Source organism: Anser brachyrhynchus (genome assembly GCF_964034855.1).
Source record: "Anser brachyrhynchus genome assembly, chromosome: 10".
Classification (NCBI taxonomy): Eukaryota; Metazoa; Chordata; class Aves; order Anseriformes; family Anatidae; genus Anser; species Anser brachyrhynchus.
Window position 1 is genome coordinate 11,512,146 of NC_137705.1, and position 26,403 is coordinate 11,538,548.

The 26,403-nt window shown below is 52.9% G+C and overlaps 2 protein-coding genes across 6 annotated transcripts in view; both read right to left on the reverse strand.

The window, feature by feature from the left end:
* Positions 1 to 228: 228 nt before the first annotated feature.
* LOC308200355 (uncharacterized protein) lies at positions 229 to 21,849 on the reverse strand. 4 transcript variants are annotated; one of them, XR_013955555.1, is made up of 7 exons: positions 17,215 to 21,849; positions 15,742 to 16,329; positions 8,856 to 13,900; positions 8,698 to 8,767; positions 8,050 to 8,158; positions 7,258 to 7,355; positions 229 to 6,410 (listed from the first exon to the last, which is right to left on the reverse strand). XR_013955555.1 is itself a non-coding variant. In XM_080605981.1 (7 exons), the coding sequence occupies exons 3-7, from the start codon at positions 13,408 to 13,410 to the stop codon at positions 6,351 to 6,353; spliced, it is 372 nt and encodes a 123-aa protein (XP_080462107.1). In that variant the 5' UTR covers positions 13,411 to 13,900; positions 15,742 to 16,329; positions 16,812 to 17,150; the 3' UTR covers positions 229 to 6,350. The 4 variants fall into 4 exon arrangements, 1 of the variants encoding a protein (XP_080462107.1); XR_013955556.1 differs by having other exon boundaries at positions 17,159 to 21,849; XR_013955557.1 differs by lacking the exon at positions 17,215 to 21,849 and adding an exon at positions 16,776 to 17,150.
* Positions 21,850 to 22,268: 419 nt separating this feature from the next.
* CHCHD6 (coiled-coil-helix-coiled-coil-helix domain containing 6) overlaps positions 22,269 to 26,403 on the reverse strand; it is a 110,650-nt gene continuing 106,515 nt past the window's right edge. For both annotated transcript variants that reach the window (XM_080605977.1, XM_080605978.1), the window contains one exon: positions 22,269 to 22,812. In XM_080605977.1, the coding sequence (XP_080462103.1) occupies positions 22,789 to 22,812 (24 nt within the window). In that variant the 3' untranslated portion in view covers positions 22,269 to 22,788. The remainder of the gene's footprint in view (positions 22,813 to 26,403) is intronic.

A 26,403-nucleotide genomic window follows, 5' to 3' on the forward strand; every position in this document is an offset into this window, starting at 1 on the left:
CCCTCATGGCCCTACACAAATCCCTCACAGCCCTACACATGGTTCCCCCATGGCCCTACACACAGCTCCCTCACGGCCCTACACAAATCCCTCACGGCCCTACACAAATCCCTCACAGCCCTACACAAATCCCTCACAGCCCTACACATGGTTCCCCCCCCACGGCCCTACACACGGCTCCCTCACAGCCCTATACATGGCTCCCTCATGGCCCTACACAAATCCCTCACGGCCCTACACAAATCCCTCACAGCCCTACACATGGTTCCCCCACAGCCCTACACACGGCTCCCTCATGGCCCTACATACAGCCCTACACAGGGCTTCCTCACAGCCTCTCCCTCCTGGAGGGCCCGGCACAGCCTCCCCGGCCGCCCTGCCCAGCCCGGCCCAGCCCAGCCCGGCGGCAGGGGCAGCGGGCGGCCGGGAGCCACCTCAGCGCAGCGCCGCCGGCCCGGCGGCCATCCCGCCGATAACGGCAGGACTTTGTTCTGCGGAGCTGCCAGCTCAGCATCTTTCCACTGGCACCGCATCCACGCCGCTTATGACTAAAATCACAAAGGGGAAATATAGTAAAAGCCATAAAAGAGATGAATGGGTGGTCTGAGTTAATTATTTGTCTTTTTAAAACACGTTCAGCGCCAGCCATTTTTATCATCTTCATTATCCCCCTTTACTCATTTTTGCTTCGCACCAAGCCAGAGCACGGCTGCCCCGTGCCCACGTACCCCATCCCCAGCACAGGACCACCCCGGTGTCCCTGCGTGGGTGTAGGCCCTGCAGAAACCAGTGACCATCCTCTGCTCCTGCATCTCTCAGCCGGGAAGTGACCTTTTTAGAGGCAAACAGAACTAAATAAAGTCTTCATAATCAGGCCTGCACCTCCGCTCCTTTCACCGGTGATATGTGGGATATAAATGGTGTGGAACCGCTCTCCTGCCAGGAGATGGAGTGGTGGATCACTGCAGCATGGGGGCGAATGATCTCCCCCAGCTTGGGGCTTCAATCTTAGTAGCCCTCCAGCCACAAAAACCCACAGCCCACCGAGGTAACAGCCTCCAAACCCTGGCCACAGGTCAGGTGGGCATCCAGGCACTAGCGCCATGAGGGCAATAGACACACCTGGCTTGCTCGCCCAGGGCACAGCCAGCCAAACCTTTATCCCCACCAAACCGCATCACCGAGACACGCTTTGCCCTTCAGCCTCATGTACACCATTGAATTTTGGAGTAGCCAGCCATCAGCTCTGCTGCAGTAATGCATATACTCACCCTGTGTGGACGCGTAGACATGCTCGTGGAGACCTCAGCCTCCAACGACTGACCACGTGTGCTCGCCTCCACCTGTACTAAGAGATACAAGCATGTACACAGCTCCTTACCTGGGCTGAAGTAACCTTCATGAAGCCATGGAGACCAGGAGGCCTCCTTCAGCCAGCAGAGCCCAGAGGCTACTCTGGCCCTTGGGAGAGGACAACGAAGGAGAGCAGAAGGTTCCTGGTGAACCTCAGGAGCCAGAACAGAGAAGAGAAGTGGACCTGGGAGGCTCCAGCGAGGATAGGAAGAGAGGATGGGGTGGAGAACAGGTGATGCAGACAAGTACGCCAGGCAAGGTGCTTTTTACTTCCAGCCCTCAGCACCAGTTGTGTCTTGCACAAAGTCCACTTGAAAGCAAAGACGGCATCCCTAAGACTCAGACAAGAGGTCCCTTCCGACCCAAAGAGAGCCCTCTTCACAGGTTTTTCTTTTGTCTACCTCCCCACCCTGCCCTCGTCAACATCTGTCATGTGGAGGCCAGGAGCTGGGAGCTGTCATATTCCCCCTGAGACACCGGCGGCGGTGCCTGCCATTCTCCCACCTCTTATTTGTGCACAGGCACACATGGGGCCCAGACTTAAAAGCTTTTGAGACAGAGGAGAAAAGAACAAATCAGCTCGCTCTGACGGCAGGGAAGCGGCTGGGGTTTGGATCACTTCCCCCAGATTGAAAGAAGCGGTTCTCTTTTTTTTTTTTTTTCCTTCCCCTCCAAGAGACTAAATTTAGTGAATTCATTTCACATTAAAAACTTGTCAGGTATTCACATCCAAAGAGGCTGCTACTTGGGCCTCTCAGGGGAGTTAGCGAGACAGCGAAACCTCTTAAACGCATAAAGAAGAAGGGAGAGATATTCAGGCAGGCTCCCACGACCGCCTGTAAATCCGCTCGCTCTCAGGAGCGTTGCACGGGCACCTTGCTCTCCCGGCCACTATCTCGAGCTGCAGGCGCGGGGAAGAGGGGCGGATTATCCCCGTGCTCGCTCCGCGCGCAGGGCAGGATCACGCAGCCCCGCAAGGCTCCGACCATCTCTGCAGCTCCCCTTCCCCTGCTCAGCACCGGTGGGAGGGGAGCCCGAGCACTTTATTTTTGCTGAAGGAGAGGGTGATGGATTGACAAAGTGGTGAGGAATGAAACCAAGGCGGAGGAGCTCCGAAGAGCTCAGGAAAGAGGCCTGGCACCCTGGCCACCAGCGTGCCTCCAGCCATCCAGCAGCTTCCAAAGAGGTCCAGGCGCGACAGTGTCACCTGGGGACAGGCGGGCTCTCTGGGAGGCCTGGGCAGAATGATGACTGGCCGCAGGGCTGTGGTTACACCTAGGGTTTTATTATTGTTTCAAGATTTTAGCAAACAGGGTAGCTTTTTGTCATCTACAGTTGCCAGTAGTTAGCATAGGTTATCGTTACATTAGAAAATAGCACTGATTATGCAGAACGTCCTGCTGGAGGTCAGGAGCAGGGGGTCGCAGAGAGGAATAAAAACAGGCAAAAAAGAACAAGAGCCCCCCTGCCAGGGGCCTGGGTGCACAGCAGGAACATTTCTGGGGTTCAGACGGGGTGGGGAGGAGACGCGGGCTTGCAGCAACCCACAGAGCTCACAGCCCCCCACGGCCATCCCGACGGCTCGTCCAGCACCATGCCCAGAGAGCAGGGGACCACGCTCATCACTCGTGGCTTTCCCCAGGGTCTGGGCAGCTCACCCCTACAGCTGGCCCCTCGTTAGCTCTGAAAGCCTCATCTTTTTGTCCCGTCTCTGATGGCTTTTTAATTGCTCTGCTCCCCCTCAGCCCTCGTGCCTCCTCATCCCCCTGCAGCTGACGAACCTCCGGGGACCGGCAGGCTCGGCCGTGCTCCCGCGTGCCCCGAGGACAGCCGGCGTGAGTGGCACCTCAAAGGCACTCGGAATTTCAGAGCCCGGCGGGGCGCTGGGAGGAAGGGTTTGAAGCAGAAGATGACTCCGTTCTCAGCTGGACCAAAACCACAGAGGTTACGAGTTCGGCTGGCTCGTTCTCATTATGCTAAAAGCATGCGGCTGACTCTGCACTTCTTACGCAGAACTTTGACCAAAATTACATTTAGAGACAATCTGTTCTCGGTGTGTCTGGTGCACTTTCCTATGTTACTGAAGAGACCGAGGGGCATTTTGTTCTCTAAAAGCAGCCCGACAACTACTATGTAAAAAGAAACTAATTGGGAGAGGATTAGATCGCCAAAGAGAGCCAGAATAGATGGGAAAGCTGTTCCGCGCGGCTCACTGGGTTAATCCAGTCCAACTGAGTGGTGAGGGGCTATAAATAAGCGGCTAAATTTGTGATTTTTCAACCATTTTCAGCTTCTGACTGCTAAAAATTTCCCATTGAGAACACAGGCTCCTGCATGGTGCACACAGGTCTTCAGGCACAGATCAGCTCCCCTGTTCACCTCCCGGGGACCACCTAAAATGGTTCCCTGAGAGTCTGCGACCACAGGTTTAAATAAACCCTCTGCGCTGAGCAGCGATGCGTGGGGATGGGATAAACCCAGTGCCCCTTCCCGCTGTGACATCTGGCTTCCCGGAGAGCAAATCTGATCTTTGGGGACATTCACACCCGACCTCTGCAGCTCAGCTCCCAGGGCATCCTCTGAAAGGGAAGGGGCCTCGAGAGGAGATCAGTTCTGCACAGATGTCAGTGGTGGGGCTTTTTCTCTCCTCCTGTCCTCGCAGACATCGTTGCTAATAAAGAACTAGGGAGCGGAAAGCCTGGGCAGGCAGGCTGGGGAGGCAGCACGGTGCCCGAACAGAGGGTTTGTCAAAGTTTTCCAGGAGGCGTCAGCAGCTCTTTAAGCTCCTTGACAGCCAGGATAACAAAATGTGTCTGCAGAGCTCTGGGGATCCAGACTGAAATTAAAATGGGTAATGAATAGAGCCATTTTTCAGGGGATCACAGCTGCAAACGCAGGCAGGGCCAGCAGGCAAAAGGCACTGGAGAGGCACATGGGGAAGGGACGTGGGGTGGCATGGGGGCTGTCATTCCTCCTCTCCCCGGCCCGCCTGGCGAGGAGGGCACTTTGCTGTCTGCTTTTAAGCTGTGCCTGCTGCTACGGACGCCCTCTGGATCCACAGGCGCCCGCAAAGCGTCGCTGATGAACGGCCCCTTCCTCCGCCCCGCTGTGCTTATGTTCCTTGAAATGGGGAATTTTCTATTAGAGGCCTCGGCGGGCAGGCAGCGCTGCCGTTAATTACAGCGAGAAGCTCCCCTGGCCGGGGCTGGGAAGGGAGAGGTCGGCCGGGCACGAGAGGTCACCTGGAAGGAGGGAGGAGGATTGGGAGAAAGTCTGGGAGCCCTGTGATTTCTCCAGCCTGCTGGGCCGGGAGCGATGCACCCGGTGGTTTGGGAAGGGCGTCCCTGCTGTGAGCGTTTTGGTGCTGGGATGGGTGCGAGATGTGCTGGGGTGTTCCTGCGAGGTCCCGCAGGTCTGCAGCGGGAGCTCCAGGGGCTGGTGGGACCCAGAGAAGGACAAGCAGCGTGGTGGGAGAGGACGGACACCCAGAAGGACGTGTCCTGAAGAAGCTCTGCTCCTCTCCGAGCTCCCTAAAGACTTGCCTGCCCCATGACTGCTTATCCCTCACCTGACAGTGACCTGACACGCACCAGTCCTTCCCTCAGCTCTTCCCCAGGTGGGAGGGAGCCCCTGCAGAGCCCCCCCCCCAGCCATACCTTCATGGGTGAGCTTCTTCCCGGCTCCTCCATCCCTTTGCCCGTGACTCACAACGGCGCTTAATTAGCAGGAAGCCTGATGCAGACACCTGTCAGCTCCTGGGAGACAACCAGCATTTCACGTTAGCTGCCCCGGGGCTGCTCGGCAGGAACAGCTCTCTCTCCGTATTGATATTCCTTCATCTCAGCCTATTTTCCAAGCCGTCAAGCTGCCATCTCAACCCTCCCAGGCCCGGGGAGAGCATCCTCGTGTCCGTCAGCTCCTGGACTCCGATCCCACCTTTGCAGCCGCTGCCGAACCACTTTGTGCTTCCTCCCGGCAGCCCGAGGGCTCCCTGCTAAGCAAATCAGACATCCCTTGATGAATCACATCCAGGCTTCCCTGCGCAGCGGGAACCAAAAGCAGACAAGGCCTGACTTCGAGTCGGGGCAACTTTGAAGGGAAGAAAGAAAGTCACTTCCTGACTACACCGCTCCGCAGAGAGCCCGAGGGGCACGGCACCGTCCCCCGCCCAGCACCGCGGACGTGGTGCCACCGCCTCGGCCCCGCTGTTCGGGGACTCCCGCCCCGCCAGGAGACGGAGCAGAAGCCGGGCGGAGATGCCCGCCGGAGCCCCCGCGGCTGCTTTGATTTGTTGCAGCCTGCAGAAGGGCGCAGCGCGATCATCGGCGTGTTGAGCGCTGGTGGCATTCGGTGACTCAGCTGCACGTCACGGCCAGCTGCAGCAGGTTCCGTGGCATTTTCCTGGGGGAGGAGGGAGGGAGCGGGCAGGCAGGGGTTTGCTGTCAGCCTTGCAGAGATAGGAAAAGGCAAGACAGATTCACCCGACGGCTTTAAGGGAGGTGTAAAGAGCCCCCCTGTTCGTTGCAGCAGATGTTGACTCTGAAACCTAATGGTTGCGGATGGCAACTGTAGGTCAGGGCTCACCGTTTCGGCTGGGACCAGGCAGCGCATCCCTCCTGGGGAAAGTCAGAGCCCCCTCCAGCCCCCGTGCTGCAGCCACCTTGTTGCTGCTCGCTCCCACCTGCCCTATTTCCTCCCTGAACACCCTTTTTACGCAGCCCTTTCTCCACGTCGCGCAGAGGAGGCAGGAAATGACAATTAAGACCAGATGCTGCACCAGCAAGACTAAAACCGAGCCCCCTGTTCTCCCCGTCACCTCCTTTCAGGAGACAGGGTTTGCACTAGGGAAAGGACCCGTGGGTTGTAGGGCAGCGTGTTCACATCTGCCACATCTGCCCCTACTCCTAGGTGCCATGCTCCGTCTCCCAGGCCGGCTGTCTCCTCCACCATCCACGTCAGCAGAAAGACGAACACCAAATCCTCCGGAGTTGAGAAATTCATCTCCTCCGCGTGGGACACGCGGGCGGCCACGAGACACCAAGGAGCCCCTTCGTTTTCTCCAGTGCCCATGTAAAATTAAAACGGACAAGGAAGAAGCTGCTGTAAATAATGCAGTTGTTGTGCACTACACGGCTTATAGAGTGCATATTCATTGTCTAGTCTTATTTAAAGAAACCCAGCCCTGCCTGCAGCATTAAAAATGCATCCTGGTTTCAGCTTCACCCCGCACACACTCACCGCTGTGAAGCAGGTGGCTCGGTGGCTGTTTTCGTGCCTTCCCGCTCTCAGCTGCTCCTGGGCAGCCCCATGCTGGTATGAGCGAGGCCTCCGGGTCACATAAAAAATTCACGCGCCTGGCACCAGGCGCTTTGCATCCCTCTGCTCCCCGCTCCTCCCTCGCACCTGGGCCTGGGCCGGCAGCAGGGCTCGGGGCTGGCTCTCCGAGACACCAGCAGCATCCTCCAAGCCAGTGAGGGATGCTAACGAGAGTGGCAGAGCCCCAGCCCGGCCAGAGCAGAAATCCCTCCACTTTCTCATTCTGCTCGTAAGAGGACTTCGGTGCTTTGAGGTGCTAGGCTTAGCCAATACAAAGAGCACCACCTCCTGGCACCGCACCTCCCGGCCTGCTCCGCGCACGCAGCGAGGCACTGAGCATCGCCTGCACCCCAAAGCAGGTCAGCCCCCAAGCAGGGAGGCCGCCTTGGTTCCCTGTGCTCAGCACCGAGCACGGGTTCATCAGTGCTGGGGAGCCCCGATTCTGGTGGGGCTGCCCCCCTGCCCTCCTTCTGGACAGTTTTAGCTCTCCCTGGTGTGCCCGCCTTGCTCACGCCCTGCAGAGTGTTAGTGAGTGGTGGGAGCTGAGCCCCTGGGGAGGCTGTTTCCCTACAGCCTCCTCCTGCCTACCTGGGGATGGCAGCGAAGAATCGGGCCCCTTCGGAAACGGCGGGCTACGGCGTCGTGTTTGCTCTTCATCGTCACTCCAGGGACGTGTCGCACAGCTCCTGGCAAGCACCAAAAAAGAAGCACCCTTGGTGCTCCAGAAATGGAGCAGGGCTGCAGGCAGTGGGGCGAGGAGGAGCCAGGAGGCACACAGCACCTGGGCACCCCGAGCTCCTGAAGGGACGGGTGGCACACGCGGTGGCACTTTGCTGCAGGAGCTGGGCAGCCCCGGCGCCTCGGAGCAGCCAGGCCACCCGCGGGGCACAGCACGGGCACCTCCCGGCACCCACAGCCCAGACCCAAGGGGGCTCCTCGGGGAGCTGGGGGAGCCCGGGTGGTTTCCAGCCCCGACCAGAGCCCCCATCCCTGCCAATCCCCCACCGCTGGACCACGCGCCTGCCTCCGGCTGAGCCCTCCGCATCCCCCACGGAGCAGCTCCTCCGGAGACACTGCAAGAAAACCTGGGAGATAACGCATGCCTGCGACATTAGCAATTAAGGAACATTAATTATAATAATAATAATTATCACAAAATAGCATTTTTATGGCACAATATTATGCTGAAGGATTTACAACATACTGAATCATGAAGTTCGTAATTAAAGTTATTTTAGTTTCTAATTCCGCTTTAATTTTATTCAATAAAAGATATGATAAATATACCTTAAAAAAATGCAGAAACCATTACTTAAGACAATTTGCCTATACAGGGATGTGATATTGCAGCACAGAGATCCCCTGAGAAGCATCACACACCTCGGCGAGGATGAAATGTCCGGCCCTGTGAACGACACGGCAGGGCGTCCGGGCTCCAGTTCCCATCCGTGAGCCCCCGGAGACGGGTTTTTAAGTCATCGTGTTTCTTCTGGGGAGAAATGGGGGGAAATGGTGAGTGTGGCATCAGTGGGGCAGGTCCCAATGGGTTGCTGGGCCCCACAGGAGTCCTGGCCGTCACCACCCCACGTGCGACGTGCTGCCCGGACGGAGCGGGGACATGTCACTGGCTCTGACTTCAAGTCGTGCACCTGTAACAGTGGGCAGGAAGGAAAGAGCAAAGAAAAAGCTTCAAATCCAATCTGCCCCAGCCTTGAGCTACTTTTTTTTCCCCTCAACTTTATTCCATCAGAAAATGGTGACTTGCTAAAGGCTTTTACAAAAAAAAAAAAAAAAAAAAAAAAGGAAAAAGCCACCAGAAACCTGCAACTGTTTTGATGAACATTCATCACCACGGTAAGGGAAAAAAAAAAAAGAGACAGGAAAATTCTTTAGACATGGTTGAAGAGCCATGTCTTGGCGGAGAAGAGCCTGATATTTCCATTTTAAAAGGATGTTTCATTTCCATTTTTTAAATAAACTCCGCAATATTAAAGATGCCAGAATCAGAGTAAGAAGGCTGGCGCTTACCAAGGCAGAACGCTCCAACTGCCCCGCATCGTGCCGCACGGGAACTTCAAGCGGAAAGCCTGTCAGCCCTCTGGGGAACAAGATACATTTCAAAACCTCAGATTCTCCCCCAAAATAAACCTGCGCTTTGCTGGACCCACACCAGAGCCTGCCAGCACCTGAAGCCTCTCTGGAGCCAGAGATGGGGCCCGGCACCACCGGGAAGTGAAGGAGCCCCCGCTGCCGGTGACTTCATTTCTTCATCATTAATTTAAGTGCTTCTGTACCAACTGCTGCCCGCCGGGGCCTCCCAAACACGGCTTATCTACCTCGGTGCGGACGCAGGAAACATTACAAGCGGGTCCGGGAGCCGCTGCGTCCTGGCGCTCTGACATCCTGTAATGAGGGCTGGTTTGGGAGGCGACCAGGGCAGCACGGATTCCCAGAAAAGCAGCGGAGCTGCTGGCAGGAGATGCTGGCACCGGCAGCCCCAGACAGAGCGGGACCCAGCGTCAGCCGGGAGGGAAGGCAGGAGGAGTCCCCGCAAAGCAGAGCGGGGATGGCGGGCGTGCAAGCGAAGGAAGGGCAGGAGCTTTAACTAAAAGGCACCTAAATTACTAGCAAGGCCTCTAATTGATTCTGGGAGAGTGATTTCTAAATTATATCCTGACGTGTTCACTGCAATCAATAAATGCATTAAAGCGAAGGAGGCTGCAAGCCCGCTGCTTGCGCTGCTCGCTGCTGTCCCCACAGCGGTGCCAGCCGGGTCCCCGCAGAGGTGCAGGCTCCCCAAAACTCCTTCAGGTCACTGCAGGGCTCGCTGGCGGAGACAGAACCAGCCCGGTACTTCCACTGCAACCCGGTGCTCCTTCGCCTCTCGTCCTGCTTCCCGTCTCCTGGCTACTCCTCACAGAGCTGTTGGGCCTGGAAAAACGAGAGGTGCAGAGCCGTCCTTCCAGCAAGGATGTGCCAGAAATCCTGAAAAGCTCAGCTGCCTGCGTATTTTGGGATGGCAGATTTAGGGAGGGGTTTAGCACCCTTAGGAAGGGCTTTCATGATGTGAAGCGGCAGCCCAGAAGTTCCCTCTCTCCGTGCTCGCTTCCCTGGCAAATCCCCACTACCCGAAGGGAGCGCTGGGAGCTGGGGAAACAAAAGCGACTACAGACACTTCAGCCTATTTATAAAAAAAGTTTACAAAACGACGAGTGAAAGACAGTTAATGATGCATAGTACAGTTAGTGCCAGGGAAAATGCTCTAAATTAAAGTCCTCAAATATGAAAAGAAGCAGCATTTAATAAGACAGTTAATGTATGTTATTTAAATGTCACTTCATTATTAAAAGTGTATATTTTTTGAGGTTTAATAACCATGTAATTGAGGCATCTTTTCTATAGTTAAACCTTGGCAAATATGTTTTTCATAATTAGCTGGTATTTATTTAACATGCAATAACTATCCCATTAAATTTAATGACTTCAATTAATAGGTACAGAGGGGCCTTTTTTAATGTCAATATGTATTCTTAAAGACGGCTGGCAGCGCGGCGCCGTGAGGGAGCTCGGCTACCTGGGGGTGACCGGGGCACGCAGGACACCACAGCCAGGAGTATTCATTAGCTGGGCATGCTCGTTAGCCGGGCTGCTAATGGGCACGTGGCCCCTGTCACTTGCAGCCGGGAAAGGGGAGCTGCAGGGCACAAGGAGGGTGATGCCAGAGGGCACCCCATGGGAACCCCAAACCTGCCGGGCACCTTCTCACCCAGCCCCACGGCCAGGCACAAGCCCGAAAGGCAAATTTTGCCACTGGTGGTGAAACCAGAAGGGCTCAGCCCGGCGTGGCCTCGGCCGAGCCTCGTAGCCTAAATTAGCAAATAGTCCAGGGTAAATTAACTCCTTTAACAAACCATCCAGTACGGAGTTATTAACCAGCTTGTAATAAAGCCCAGCACGAGGCTGTGCACGCTGCAATCCGTCTGGGCTCCAGGCTGTAAAAACCCATGCAATTAGGGAGGGAATCTCCATCACGCAGGTGGGCTGCCAGCCTCCTTCACCCCAGCACCTCCCCGTCCCCCAGGTGCTCCCCCCGGGTCCCCAAACACCTCTTCTCCGTCCTTCGGGCCCCTGCAGTCCCAGTAGCCCCGTGTGCTCCCTCCTGCCCAGCCCCAGTTGCTCAGGACCCCACAGACATCCAGGTCCCACTGCCGGCTCCCCGTGGACATCACCAGTGGACCAGGGACTGGGATTTGCCAAGTCCCTGCTAACCACAGACCTGAGCCCATCACCAGCTGCTGAAAGGCAGGCACCGAGCGCTTTTTCATTTTCTTCTTATTGCGTTTTAAACATTTGTTCAATAAGAATAAAATCAGAGAGATTAAACCTTCACCCGACACGGGGCACCTGTCTCGAGAAAGATCAAACCGGCGGCGCAGCGCTGCGCACGGGGAGGTCGGGATGCTGCCGGCGAGGGGGGCAGCAGCTTTCAGTACACAAAGGGACGGTGCCGAGGGACGATGCGTCCCCAAACCTGGACCAGAAACCCACTGTGGGTAGCATCGAGCTGCGTTTTCTTCCCAGCCCCATGCTGTTGGTGCAGGTACCAGCAACCAGCGAGGGCCTTTCCCTGCCAGGGAGCGGGGCTGCGATTGACCTGAGCAGGCAGGGCTTGAGCAGAGCCCGGTGCGGGGGTCCTGCAGTGACCCGCCGGGAGGCAGAGCGGGGAAGGGCGCACGTCTCCCTGCCCTGCAAGCTGCGAAGCGCAATCAGAACAGAGAGAGCAAAAACCCTCAGAAACCAATTACCGCCTGTGAGAAGCGACGCGCTAAAAATACCTCGCCTTGCTGCTCCAGTGAAGGCGCCGGGGAGCAGAACCACAGCAGCTGGCCCCGGGGCACCCCAAAGCTCCGATGGCCAAGGGCAGCACAGCCCCTGACTGGGCTCTGTGGGGCAGCCGGCCCCACACGGAGCTGGGGGACCCCAGAGCCCCCCGGTGCCCCTCAGCCAGGGATGTGATGCTGGATGCGGGCACCAGGCCGTGTCCTCCTGTCTCACCAGCTGGTTAGATGACACCAAAAGGACCCGCTCACTGCCTCAGTGCCTCCTTACCACGGGAAACCCAACAAAAAGTATCTGAGGCCATTTCCAGGGCACGGCCAGAACACCTCAGGCAGCGAGCGGACCCAGGAACCGCATGTCCCCACAGCTCCCCTCGCACCCAGTGACGTGCCCGCAGCACCATGCATGGCAGCGGCTGTACGTGCTTGCCTGCCCCATTCGCAGCCAAGAAGCAAGACACAGCGGTGGTCAGCATACACCTTTTAATTACGGAATTGATAATTAGGGATCCCATCAGCTGCCCTGACGGCTGCCACAGGCAGCCCGCGGATGGGGATCCCTCAGCACCCCCAGCTATTGCCTTGACCCTGCTCCCCCCTTCTCAGGGCTGATCCAGCACCGGGCTCCTGGTGCTAATTATAAATAAAAATCCCAAGCGCAATTCTGCTTTTAAATTCAAACGTGCAAGACGGCCCTGAAGGAAACCAGGGGATTCGGGCAAGGCGCCGGGCAGCGCTGCCCTTCCCCTCAGCCCGAGCCGCCGCCATTTGCGCGGCAGGGGGCGGGCACCGCGGCCTCCCCGGGGCTCTCCGCGGCCGCCGCCCTCAGCACCGGGCCCTTCCCCCGCCTCGGGCCGGGCCCGGGACCAGGGGCGGCCGCAGGGGGCTCGGCGAGGCCTCGGCACCGCCTCAGAGCCCCGCGGAGCTCGGCCCCGGGGCCCCGGCCCACAGCCGGGGCGGCAGCGCCACCTGGTGCCGCCTGACGGGGGGCTGCGGGCCCGGCCCCCTCACGGGGGGCAGCCCACGGGGGGCTCCCCCACCCCGCTGTCGGGGCGCAGACCCCCACACAGCCCAGCCCCGTGTCCCCACAGCCCCACTTTGGGGTACCCCAAAAGCGGAGGGGCCCCAAAAGGAGCCCCCCCGTACCCCATAATACCCCCCCGGTAAGGAACGTGGTGAGGGAGGGAGGGGGGAAGAAATCTGCTTCGCAAATTACCGCTCGTACCAAATGTCCCTTCTTATCAAGACTGGACGGGTATTCAATTTTCTCTTCAAACGCCTGCCTTCTGAAATGGTAATAGAATTTCAAATCTAGGGGAAAAGGGAGGGGAAAAAACTGAATATGCAAGGATTAACAATGAGAGAGAGAGACAAAGGGAGAAATTATACCAAAAAAATATAGTCGGAGCCTTTACAGGAATTAATTAAATACAAATTTAAAGAGAAAATTAACAGTCTCATGCTTAGGAGGGGGGAGAAAAGGGATATTTTCTGAGTTTAATTAACCTTTTTTTGCCAAGAATAAAGAGGAAGGGGGAAGGGAGAGCAGAGACTCCTAACTGTTTGGGCTCGCAGGAGATGCCAGCGGGGTCGGGGGCTGCCCACGCGGGGTCGGGGGCTGCGTGGGTCCGGCCCGAGCACGTGTCGGGGCCGTGTGTGCATACAGAGCTCGGCTGCTGGGCCTGAAAGGTCACTCGGTACGGAGGGGAGTAGGAGGAGTGGGGAAGAGCCGCGGGTCCCCCACTGCCAGGCAGCTGATGGGGGGCACACATCCCCTCCTGGGGCTGGGGAGCACTGGGTGGCACGAGGAGGGGGCTGGTGGCGGGGGACGGCTCCAGATCTCCGTCCCTGTGCTCCCACCGGCCCTGTTTGGAGGTCGGGTACCTGTGGTGCTTGGCAGCATCGGTCACGGAGCGACAGCCTGGGGGTAGGATGGGTGGTTGGAGCAGCTGGGTGCCAAATTAATGCCTGACGAGGAGCCCAGCCCAGCCTGCACACAGGTGCTGCCGGGTTACGAGCACTATGAACCGGTGAAGCAGACATGTTGTGAGGACTCATCACAGGTAACGTCCTTCAGCTGCCACCCGTGGAAGTCCTGCAGCCCCACACCACCACAGGGCTCCCCACGGCGCGTGCAGAGCCCCCTCCTCGCCCTCAGCCCCACAGCAGTACCATCACGCATCACATACATGGGCAGTGATACCCGGGGATGCAGCAGAGCTGTTTTTCGTGTGGAGGTCAGCTTTGCTAAAGCCTGGTGTGATGGAAGGAGAAATCCATCATTTGCAGCCTGGCAGCTTCGGAAAGGGCAGGACAAACAGCTGGGTATCAGTGCTGGTCTGGCCCCGCCAGCACGGCACCGTTGAGGACGAACACGTGGGATGCAGATCAGCCTGGAAGCGGGACAGGGTGATTAATAAGTTAAACCCAACACCAGCACACGTTTGTTTAACAAACTTGGCTCCTTATCTGTCCAGGAATAGATTGCAAAATTATTCAAGAGTCTTCAGTGTAAATTGTTCGTGGTATAAGGATTGTTTAAATTGCAAACTGGGAATATTACAGTGAAGTGTACAAGGTATGTGGTAAATTATGTAACCAATTTGTGTAATTTATAAATTGAGTTACATAAATTAGCTACACAACATACAGCATGAATGTCAAATTGTCACAATAATAGCTCAGCATCAGATTAACTTGAGGATTAATCCAGACAGTACGAAGTCTGGATATAACAAATAAATATCAAATTGTATACCAACAGCTCAAGCTAGAACGTTATTGGCATCAATAAAACACAAACACTCAATTACTCACGGGGCAAAAAAAAAAAAAAAAAAAAAAAAAGGAGGCAGAGAGAGCAGCATCAGTTTGCAGAGCTATCCTCAGCCCCCGTACCCTGGATGTTATTTTTCCCCAAGGTAACAGTCAAAGGTTTATTTCTACCACTTCTTTTTTCATGAGCACTTTCCCTCCTCTCCCAAAAATTCAGACTCAGCACAAGCAAGACAGCGCTGGGCCAGGCTTGGCTCTTTTGGACACACGCAGAGGCATCGTGAGATGAAAGGTTCTTCTCTTGCAGTCTGCAGATAGAGCCTTGTTCCAACTTGAAAACCCAAAAAGGGTTTTTTTTGGGAGGATTCGTGGAGATGTGGAATAACAAGAGAAAATGTTACAGATCGGTTTATAAATCGCTTAGCCTAAAATAGAAGGCTGGGTGGAAATAACTCCTCTGGACCAAAGCACGGAGAGCCAGGAGCTTTGCCTGGGGAGCCCTGGCTGACAGTAGCGGGGTTGAGCCACGTTTCCTACTTCTTGCTGCACTGCCCACATTCACAGTGAATGCTAAAGGCTTCCGAGTTTCAGAATCTTTTACCGTGTACTCCTTATTAAAATTTAATTTTCTTTCAAGTTAAGAATGGCACAGTTCTGTCTCCCAAGATGATCTGTGACTATATTGTCATCTACTTGCCCAGGAATGCTGGAAGGTCTGTAGCAGTGTTTAAGCATCAACTTTCAATCCCAAGGGTGAGTAGGAAGTGATCTACAGCACAGTTCCCTCTAAGCACAACTTATTAAAAACCTCCTCTGCTAGTAGGTGGCCTTGGTTTTCCCAGAGAGCTGTGATGGCTTGGGCCTTCCAGGCAATCGCACAAGGTAAGCACTGGTGGGCAGTGACCATGGTCGTGCTCGGAAGGATGATATAAGATCGACATAAAATTATGGTGGGCACCTGGGCCTCGTTTTTCTGTGTGATTCCTTGCACTGCCAAACAAAGATTTTTAGCCAGCAGCAACAAAGCCGTGCTTTGAAACAACTAACCCGTTGGTCACAAGGAAAAAGCAAACGTACCTCTTTCTCCTGATGCCACGCTTGTATACTGTCACCTTGACATCAGATTCCTATAACCTATATAGGTCTAACCCCATTCATTGGCTGAAAATACCCTTGAACAAAACTACTTGAGTTTTACACCAGCAAGGACCAATGCAGGACCACCTGCAGCACCCAAAGATGATGTTTTTTTCTTTGAGGAGCCAAAGAACCAGGCTCTGCTGTCTGAGGGTGCTTCCAAGAAGATTATTGGCTTAGACTCGAGCTGAATTTCTCTCCTCTGCCTGTTTGGACACAGACTAAACTGTGACCCTTTCCTTCAGGCTGCACAGTTCATTTTCCTGGCAAGGGGGAGGTGAGGCCAACCACTGGCGGGGTGGAACTGACAGCTGACACTCACCTTTCATGGCTGGGTTTCATTAGGACTGCAGGGAAAGCAGCCACCGAGTGTATTAAAGGCATTACTGTGGGTATTCCATTCTCTAAACCGCCCCCCCAGCCTGGGAACGGACGCTTCAGGGTACCAGAAGTCACTACATAACACAGTAAGAACACAGTAGGAAAATAAAGAGCTGAGCATTTTCTCATTTTTTAACATCTTCATCTCAAAGACCCCCCCAGCACTGCGCAAGCACCCGATTTAGGTTTGGAATAAGCCCCCAGGTAAGCCTGAGGTTAGACAACCCAGCCCTCCAAGGCAGCCAGTGCCACCAGAGCCTTCTGCTGTGCCCCGTCCCACCGCCGAGCTCTGGGACGCGATCGCAGAGCCGTGCCAGGGAGCAGCAGCACCCTCGTGGCAAAAGGTGGCTTCGGAAACCTGCGACGCACGGGGATGCCGGGCTCAGCCTACATGCGGCGCGGGGCATCACAGCTGTACAGCGCTGATCCATTTAATCCAATAAACGGTGGTCCAGGGAAGTTATCGTGAGTTGGCAACGGCACGCTGGAAGCTCAGGAGTAGAGGGAAAAATTCGCAGCACAAAGAAGGCTTGCAAAAGAAAAATAAGTAAATAAGGATTAAAGGGACTATGAAGGCTGTTTCATTGAAGCAGCCCATAAAGAGCAATTTCTCTTTCTTTTGTAAGCTTTTATTTTTGCCGATATGATTTAAGCTAAGTCCTGAACTGGCATTTCCCCCCCGGCTTGTTAAGAGCCACAAAGCTTCGTCACAGTCACCAGCCAGGCTTCTTCAGCAGTTGAAAGGCTACTGAAGGAAAAGTAAAGAATTAATTTTTAAAAAGCCACACTCGCTCACTGCTTTATCAAATGGCAAAAACTCAAATCTCTCCCTTGGTTCAGCCGCTCGGAGGGGGAATGCACGGCAGCCCTGGCAGAGTTCCTGTTTACTTGTTTTATGACGGTTGTAACGAGGAACCCATTAAATTAATAGCCATGCTTTATTTTTAATGTTATGTTTAGCTAATCCTGACTTACAGTGGCACTCCCCATTCATAGAAAATAAAAATCAACCTCGCTATGACGATGGACTCCATCACCGAGAGAATGGATACAGAAGGATGTTCAAGCAGTCGTAGGAGGGAAAAAATAACACCCTTTTCATTCTTGCTGAGGGAGTGTCACTCATGTCCCTCAGCTGGTGCCCATTATAGAAATTAGCTCAGGCAGTTCAAGAACTAAATAATACAAAACCCATCTAAAGCTGCAAGAAAAATAATTGGCAGATGGAGCCATTCCAGCACCTCGGCGAGTGCCCAGCACCACGCGGCAGAACAGAGCCCCTCGTGTCCCGCACCCGCGAGCAGCAGCCCCTCGGAGCGGGGCTGCGGGCAGCCTCACGGCACGGGAGCTGAGCTTACCCCAGCACCGGGGGTGTTCTCGTTGCCTGCAGGGTTTGAGTTCTCCACTCACGCGCCTCAGAGTACGTACGCAGGTTAAGGATGCGATCGGTCAAGGCGTACCCAAGATAGCACACAGCTCCTTGCATGGGGCTCTTGGAAAGCAGCAGCTGCCCCAGAGCAGCAATAGCCCATGGAAATGAGTCCTTAGCTACAGAAACCAGACATTTAAAAGGACCAGCAGCAGAGAACCCAAAAGGATTCCGAGTTTCCAATGTGATGCTCAGAAAGCCGAGGCTGAACAATGCTTCCTAGAGCTGCTCCGAGCCCTAGGTCATTTCCTACTTGGCAGCCTGGGTGACCCACTGTTTTTTTCTGATCTTAAACAGTGATGATAACTAAAAAAAAAAATATATCTGTACAGAAAAAAATTGGAAATGTACTTAGCTGCATGCACCAGTTCGCTGTAAATGTTAGCAGTAGGAGATGGGAGACGAAGACAACTTCCTCCACAGCTATCAACCCAATGTTAACTCAATATTCAAGGAGGATTTTGAAATTTAAAACTGAGTTTAATGGATCCATAAGAAGGTGAGCGGATCTTAAGTCTCCAAAAAGACCTTTGTAAGCCAACGGGCTTTGATTGAGCTCATGTTAATTAGTAAATCTGTCCCAAAGATAGCAGAAATTGTATTTATTTATAAACAAATTTCCTGAAAACAAAGGAGTGGGCAAGGCAGGAGCCCAAACTCCCCCCCCCCAGTCCCTCAGCAACAAGTCCTTCATTCTACATAGAGCCTTGCAGGGGCAGTAAGACAAGCACTATCAGCAAACATCTCATAATACTTTGCACAAAAGGAACTGCTGGATCAAGCACAAGCTCCTCCACCGAGGGAGAGCAGGAAGAACATCTAATTTAGGCCATTTGCAAGGGGAAACCAGCTTCAGGTGCAGCTTGTTACACGCCCCGGAGGGAGCAGCTGATTTCATCTTTGACTTGGAAACTAAACTTTGTTTGCTGCTCTCCCGAGCAGGATGACAAAGGAAAGTTCTTTGCCAAGTGCTTGCTGACCTCTGTAAAAAGTCTGAAAAGAGCACGTGTGTCATTAAATTCAAGGCACTTTTGACATGGAGCCCTCCTGAGACCAACGGCTGCTCCGTTTGCTCCCTCTAGCTTTGCCCCAGGCTGTGCAACTACCACTCTGCCGGTAATTAACACCGGGCGGGAGGCGGAGGGGCATCATTACTGCCCTGAACAAGCTCAGCACTCGGACGACTACTGGTCCAGGCTGATCACTTCAGTCCACATCACCCTTCAGCCTCCCAGCACATCAGCCTAGGAGACCTGGGGAAGTGACGGGAAGCCAAGGCGTGCACAAAGAGCAGAGTGATAAGGCTGACAGATAAGGAGGTCATGAGAATTGGTGCAGGAATATCACATCCATCTCCTCCAAGGACAATAAATATAAAAATATAAAACTAAAAAGGAGAGCAGGTGTGGGGCTACGGACCCGCAGGGCTCTGAACAGCCCATCAGGCTGCCACAAGCTTCCTGGGGTGCTGCGCCTGCTGAAAAGAGAAAAGGGTGCGACAGCTCCCTGGGGTGGCAGAAAGAGCTGTTGCAGTTGCAGGCTGTATTTTAACCAGGTGCATCTAATTACAGCAGCTGTTAGAGGCACTGGGAAGGAAGGGGAGGAGAGGAGAGGAGGGTCCTTGTATCGATCCTGCTTCTAACCTGAAAGACCAAGTAACCAGGCAAACTGAAGAACGTGGTCCCGAGATGCGCAGAAGGCTGGCAATGAAGTGTTTTAAGGGAATCAGATGTAAACAATTTAGCGACAAGCTACAGACAAACACTTTTAACCAGTTTGGAAATAAAAAATAACAACAACCCGAAAGACAAATGGAAAAATTCTGCCTAGGAAAGGAGCGCACAGCACGAGATCACAGGATTCAGCAGACTATAAAATAAGAAATGAGACTTACTCTTCTCCCCCTACAGCTACACAAAACCCTCCTACATAGATTACAGACACGTTTGGCAATTGCCTTCCTCCTCCAGCCTCTCTTGTTGTGGACAAGGCAGAGTTGGTAGAAGCCTGAATGCAGAGAGGATATTAGATAAAACATCTTGCAAAGCCAAGTGTGAAATATTAACAACAGGAGGCAATGGGTTGTGTTTATATGCAAGATCACAAATTTGGTGCTTAGAGAGCCTGAGATGTCCTTGCACGCTGGAATCTCAAAGTGCTTGTTGAATGTTTCATTTAAAAAGCTATTGAAGCCTACTGGAAAATTTCTGTCAGTTCTGTTATTTGCTGTATCTCCTCTAACTTTGTTGTTTGTGTTCTTTTTCCTTCCCACAACACCAAGAAATTATGCACGAATAAAAAGGTTGTTCCTTCATTCATCTGGCCAGTTTTAAAACAATTCCTACTTGTAAAGCGGGCACTGTGAAAACCTGTATTTTTACATGAAATTACCACAATTGTGCACACTGCAGCTGAATTACTGGATGCATTCGTACACACAATTACCCAATTTGCACACAGAACTGCAGAAACCGGGCAGGCAAAATGGACATGCAGCTGTTCGGCTGAATGGAGCATCGAGCTGAACTGCATCTGGCATCGGGCAGTTTGGGTTTTAGTAGGTGAAGAAGGTCACGGATATTCCTGGGCACGAAAGAGCTCCTTTTCATCCAGCACGTGCAGCACAGACAGCAGTGTGGCTCACTGCCCGTACCCCACCTCAGACTTGCCTTGGAGGGAACTGCCTCCAATTCAGCTTCTACAAAAGACTCAGCCCGTGCTTATCCTTGTTGGCCAAGCTTCCCATTAATGCCAACTGCGACGGTGGCTGTGCGATAAGGACATCTATTCAACACTGGCCACCAGGCACCAGGAATAACGATCTCTGCTACTCTGGAATGTAACTGACACCTGCTGTCACAATCCTGCATGGAAAAAAAAATAACGCTCTGGATATCCAGCAAGCAGTCAAGGAGAAACAGAAGGAGAGGGAGCTTAAGGGCAGATGTGGGGCTTCTTCCTTCTTTGCAAGGGCCTCAGTAATACGGTAGCAGGGGAAAAAAAGAGTAAGAATAGTAGCAGGGGAAAAAAATACACTCAAAGCTGTGCTACCTGTAGATTTTTTACTCAGGTGGCTTCTAAGGCTCCACAAATTGACCCTCATCTTTGGCAGTTTCCTATTGACACCTCTCCTCGTCATGTTTCTCCCGAGGCTCAGATATTTAAGCTGACGATCAGGGCAACAGCAGCAACAAAACCACTCGTGGGCCCTACGCAACACCAAAGGAGGGGGCTGTCTGGAAGGCAGACGGGACCGCAATCCCCACAACACAGGATCACCAGGAAGTTTGTAGAGGTTCATCAGAGAGTATCCAAAATCAAACCTAGCATGGCCGGACAGGATTTTCCAACTCCAAGGCTACACGATGAACTAACTTCTGACCTCAGAAGCCACCAGAGGCTGAGGGTTAGGCAAGCCAGTACTGAAGTGGGATGATGTGCAAGAGGTGTATTTTCAACTAATAATCAAGCAGTCTCTCGTCTGGAGGCGCTGGATGGCCTGAGAGTGCCACTCTGTCCTTGCTGGTCTGCAAAACAGCCACAGTGCACCTGGCCAACGTTAGCTGGAGATGTTACATTTATGATTTTATGGCTGATTTTTTCCCCTACCCTCTATCAATTGAGTTCACTGTCTGAACGATCACATCTGTTTATGTTCCACAGACACCTGCATATCTTGAGATGACAGCAACTCCCTGAATGCTGTAATCAGTTATTTCTCAACAGAGGAATTGCCAATTTGGTAAATAAAGCTCATTATAAAAGAACATGGAAATGTATTACAGTTGCCTAACAGAGAAAATTGTCCAGTGCTGCCACATAATCAGCCCTGGCATCACAGTCCCCCCCAATTTAGGGCAGCTGAAATAATGACATGCAAATAACTCATGCCAAAGCAACACTGGATGGGGGTAAGAGGAAAATGAGGAAGAGACAAAATAGGTATTTTTCTCTTCAGACCAACAATAATTTAAAATCTAGTCAGCGACAGGCCTTGCTGCTCCAAATTTCCACATGCGGTGTCAGAAGTCCTGCGGCTCTGCAGAACCTGACTATCACAAGCGGATCCAAAAGCCAGCAGGGCAGCCACAGCAGAAGCCCACCCAATGCTGCTACATCAGGTGTGAGTGTAAAAAGTGCCCTACTTTGCTTTGGAAACTTCTCTTTCTTCCTTTGGGGACAGCAAGTTTGACCCGCACAGTGATAAAAAGCTGGAATTTTTGCAAGATCTGAGACTAACGATGAGCCATGGGTAGGCAAACACTTCTGAGGAAGGAGAGAGTTGTGGTATCAATGCTCCAGAAGAAGGAAAGGAATTTTGTTGCCTCAACAAAGATATGAAGCTCTAAACTGCTGCATAAAGGAAAGAGACGAAGCAGAATGTAACAGAGAAAACAGTTCTCAGCCCCCCTCATCCATTTTCATAAACACTGCCTTCAGCTCTGACATGACCTCCAAAAATTCACGTTCACCTTTCTCAGAATCTGTCAGCTACAGTCAAAGAGGACACGAGCAGCAAACTGCCAAATGGAGGAGAGGCCACAGCCAGAGAAAGGGGATGAAGTTACCAAGCTAGACCTGCTCCCCTGTTTTGCTGACAGGTCTTTAGCAAATCTGTTGCACCTACCTCTTGGAGGATGAGATGTCAGACACACACAGCTCCCGCTGTGCCTCGGCTCCACACGGAGGGCACAAAACCAGCACAAGGCTGAAAGGGATGTGTTTCGTGGCAGAGAAAGGAGGAGCTGTGCACAAGAGTTGGTGCAAGGAAAGATAACTAGGGCTCTGCATTCAGCAGGAAAAGGGTTTTTCAGTATGATTCACCAACACCAGCCAGGACTTTGCACTCTTCCAAGTACTTTCAAATAAGCCAAATTCATTCAGCCTGAGACCAAAATGAACGAGTTCTGTGATTTATAAACTACGACTGGAAATAGTTCTATTCCCCACACTTGGTGGGAGTTTTTGTTGGCACAGGTAGGAGGCAGAAAATGGCAATCTGCAAACTCATGGGACTGAAAGCATCTCACAGCACGCAGTGACCATTAAACACTTTATTGTTTAGGAGGGAACTTTAGAAGGGAAGAAACAAGCCTGCTGGTGTAACCAGTGGGAGCATGCTAGGAACAGTTAATCCCAACAGGCTAGTCAGGGTTATTTCCAAGTATTTCAGACCCCTTTTTCTGGAGCAAATGGACAAAGATAACAGCTCTTGAAACTCAGACACGGGTTGGTGAAACAAAAGCTAGCACAGGGTGAACTAGGCCTGTGCGGGGCAAACCTCCAAGCTATAAGCTGTGCTGGGGTCAAGACAGCTTTTTGCATTGTATTACAATAAAAAAAGGAAGCAATAGTGTTCCCCTCTCCCAGGACCCTCCTCCCAACTCCAGAAGCATCCACCGAGCCCAATACATGCAGGCAATTAGAAGAGGAATCACGTCGTTGTCTTGGACCGCGAAGGGCAGAAGGCACCGGTTTTGGTCAGCGTCTATCCAGAAGGGTGCTGGGCCTTCCAAAGGCGTCTGTGGTCCCTGTCCTCTGCTCTTTGGCGGCTGACGTTTATCCAGAGTTAACTAACAGCTCCTGGAAGGAAAAGGAGACAAAGGAAAAGGCAGCAGGTTAGCTATGCGGCTGTTGACCTTGGACTGCTTCTTTCAGGAACAAAGGAGCGATGCTGGCTGGGGTGAGACTACAGAGAATCCCTCAGAAAATTTACCAGGTATTGCCTTCTGCAAAGCACAATAAGACACTCAGGGGGACAGAGGACTGTAGAAGCAAGAGAGCAGGTCATGATATCAAAGGCAAGACTGATCCTGTGAACTAGAATATATGGTCAGTTGTAAATGCTTAGGACTTATAAATCTGATGGCCTACAGCAGGAAAGGCCACAGACTCGGCTAACCAGGAGGAGTAAGCATAGCTCTAAGTCCCGGCCTCAGCAGGACAGGGGAGCACTTTGATTAGCTGCTGCCAAACACGCACACACCTCTCATCCCAACACTTGGAGCGGGACCAGAAAAGAGGGACCCAGAGACTACCCTACTGAGAGTCTTCTTCTTAAGACCCAAACCCTTCGAAAATTCAAAGTAAACTCATGTCTGCTTTGTCCTCACAGCAATCGCCTCTGTTGTAAGTGATAACTCCTCAGATCCTGCAGGTATCTGTTCATGAGCTGTGGACTTTCTGGGGGTAGGAGCAAGAGGCTGTAGACCTTTTAAGATGGAGGTTGCAGAGCTAGCTATGGTCTCTTCCTATTTTATCTTCTCACTCCTAAAAATTCAAAGAAATCAATCCAATAGCACCATCACCTGTGGACGAGCACACACGTGGCATCAGCTGTAACGCCTCTCCCCACTGGGGGTCTGTGGTATCGACAGTGGACCCTACCTCAAACCCCAGGTAGTCAGCTCTCATGGGGCAGCACCGACTCCTTTGTAACAACGACCTGCTGGTGGTCGTGGTAGCGACACAAACAGGAGAATCGCAGAGGGTGATCCCATCAGCTTGCTGCCTTCTTCTCACGCTCTGGCTAGGTACGCCTCCAAAATGGAAGACAGAGCAGAGAGTACTTACCCACATTCACAGCACCTTGCTAAAGCCAGCTACAGACAGATGACCACAGAGTTAGCTGCATGTGATTTCGTCACCCAGCTGCCTAGGGCTGGACTGGTGCTCGTTCTACTCCTTGTGTAACAAGGCTTTCTTAGGAAAGAGGCTGTGCTTCCTTGAAAGTGAACCAGAACGGAGACCATCACAGATTAATGCTGCTACCACACTCGGCAATATCTATCAGAAGGTGAGGGTGTCATCTAGGCTACTTCTGCACAGCAGGCTGATATTCAGTGCCTTACACCTGCGAAGTCAGCGTATTCAGCCTACATTGACCATGCATCTCCAAAGACAGCCCTGTCTCTAACAACAATGAACTGGAAAAGCTTCAAAGGATTTGAGAATTAAGAGAAAATTGTTTGCCAAATTATTTAGACAAAGCTTATCCAGAAATCTGACAAACGAACCATCAATATTACTTGACTGACTCTAATTTCCCAGGTAATTTTTCTCATCATTACTGACTTAAAAGTTTTGCACAGAGCAATACATTTTAAAAACTCCAACAGCATTCACACAAATTGTAATGAGCAAAGCAGCAACAACTCACAATCAATTTTGCAATACGGTAATTTGCTGCATTCACACTGTAACACTTCAGTTAAGTGTCAAGGAACGCTACATTTTGTGACAAAGCCACTGATGTGGCCACTCTGCCGCTAACCCTTATAGAAGGCACTAAAGCCTTTTCTTTCAAGTAATTTTCTTTAAAAAAAAAAAAGCACAGTTACGCAATTTCATGTTCTTAATCATAACTACATTCTTGTACTTGTTTCAGGAGAAAACGCAAAGAGCCAGCACTTAACCTCAATCAATTCTTTCCAGCCCAGCCCATCCACGTACTGGGGACACGTCCAGCTGGAGGCTCACAAACACTCCTCCTGCAGAAACACCAGGCTCCGTCTCACTTTGGATGACTAAGCTTTCTGAAAACCTTTCGCACAGTGAGCGCTGGACCCAGAGCTGATGAGATGCCAGACAGGCGAGACACCAATTTCCTGCCGTGCAGCTCGCACCAAGGGAAGTTTCTGTGAACGAAGGATGCAGGTAACGATACCGTCAATCAGCCCACGCTGCTCCCAGTAGCGGCCAGACCCAACTGCCTCAAAGTCCAACCTGCGCTGGATGGAGTGACTGATGAATTTCCCTTCCCTCCTCAGGGCACAGAGTGCTCGGGGCGGTTGGCATTTCTCGGGAACTGGAGCGCTCCCAGCGCACCACGCACTGCACAGGGGGTGACTTCCCAGCTGTTTCGGACTTTTCGGCTCAGATGCCAACCCAGATCTCACACCATTTGCCAAGCTCATGTAGACCACTGCCATCCTGCCTGGCAGGGGCCCGTTCTTGCCCGTTCTGGGCAGGGCAGGCACCAGTATGAGCTAACAACGTGGGGGCCAGAGGCAGAGACCAGAGGTCTCCTCTGCCAGCCACCGCCGAGTGTCGCACAGCTGCTGCACGCTGCACAGAGGAAGCTCTGAAGGCCTTGTGGTCTGTTAGCACATCGTATAAGAATATGCTCGCTACCATATGCACGTAATTGTTTTCACTGTTCCCGGGCCATCAGTTCATAAACCTGTGGCTAACTACTTAAATGCACGGTGGTGTTGATTTCATGCCTCGCACGCTGCGTAATAGCATGGAAGGACGCCACATCTCCAAGTCTAGACCAACTCTTCGCTAAGCCAGCCGTTTACACCAGCGTTTCATTTCCAGCTAGCTCTGCAGCCATGCTGACAGATTCGGCACCCCTTGGTTCCCTTCCAACCTGGAACCCTCCATGCAAGATGCCAATGGACTGTCACAACACTTACCTTGGGCAGGAGGAGCCCAGAAAGGGAAGGAGAAGCCTTTCCCCTACTACATGCCCTTATCTTTAGGTATGCACCAGCCAAGTTGCATGTGCAGCAAGCCCAGGCAGCTTGCAACCAAGAGCTGTTCTCACACGACGGGATGCTCCCAATTAATCAAGTTGAGGCTCAGCCTGAAGTTGAGAGATGCATCACGACGGAGCTGCCCCACAGCTGGCAGGTAGCTGTCTCTGCTGCAGTCTCAGAAAGCCTTGGAGAGTGCACTGCGCTCACTGATGAGAGGGGACGCTGCCCTTCTTGCACAGGGCGGACAGATTATTTTTGATGCCACTGCCAATGCAACACCAGGCAGAGACCAGGTTCCAGGCGTGAGGAACTCCAGCGCCTCTACGCACAAGAACTGTGTCCATACAAAGGGGTTCGAGGCAATTCGTCGCAGCTGTGGCTGCAGGAAAACAGGCATGGCAAGCTGCTCAGCCCCGAGAGCCAGTCCAGCTGGAGGCCAGGCAGCGACCTCCTCCACGCCTCTCCTGGCAAGCAGGAACCCGAGGCACCAATCCACACTCTTCCAGCCCTCTGAGACCCTGGTTTTGAACTGACCGCGGTCAGAGCTGGCTTGCTGCTCAGCTCACACAGCCGCCGCTTCGCAGCAGCTGCAGGGAAGCCGGTAGCTTTCCAGTGCTGGTTCCAGCTGAGTGAGGAGGAAGGGTCAAGCTCAGAAGGCACATCTGCTCCACGTTCCACCCCGCTGAGAAGG

What these genes read in the sequence shown, in the direction of transcription:
- LOC308200355 (XM_080605981.1), bottom strand. An exon ending in TTGATAAGAAGGGACATTTG is followed by an intron (nt 8,159 to 12,732) that starts GTACGAGCGGTA and finishes ATTTCTCCCCAG; the next exon opens with AAGAAACACGATGACTTAAA. An exon ending in GACATTTCATCCTCGCCGAG is followed by an intron (nt 7,356 to 8,049) that starts GTGTGTGATGCT and finishes GGTGCTTGCCAG; the next exon opens with GAGCTGTGCGACACGTCCCT.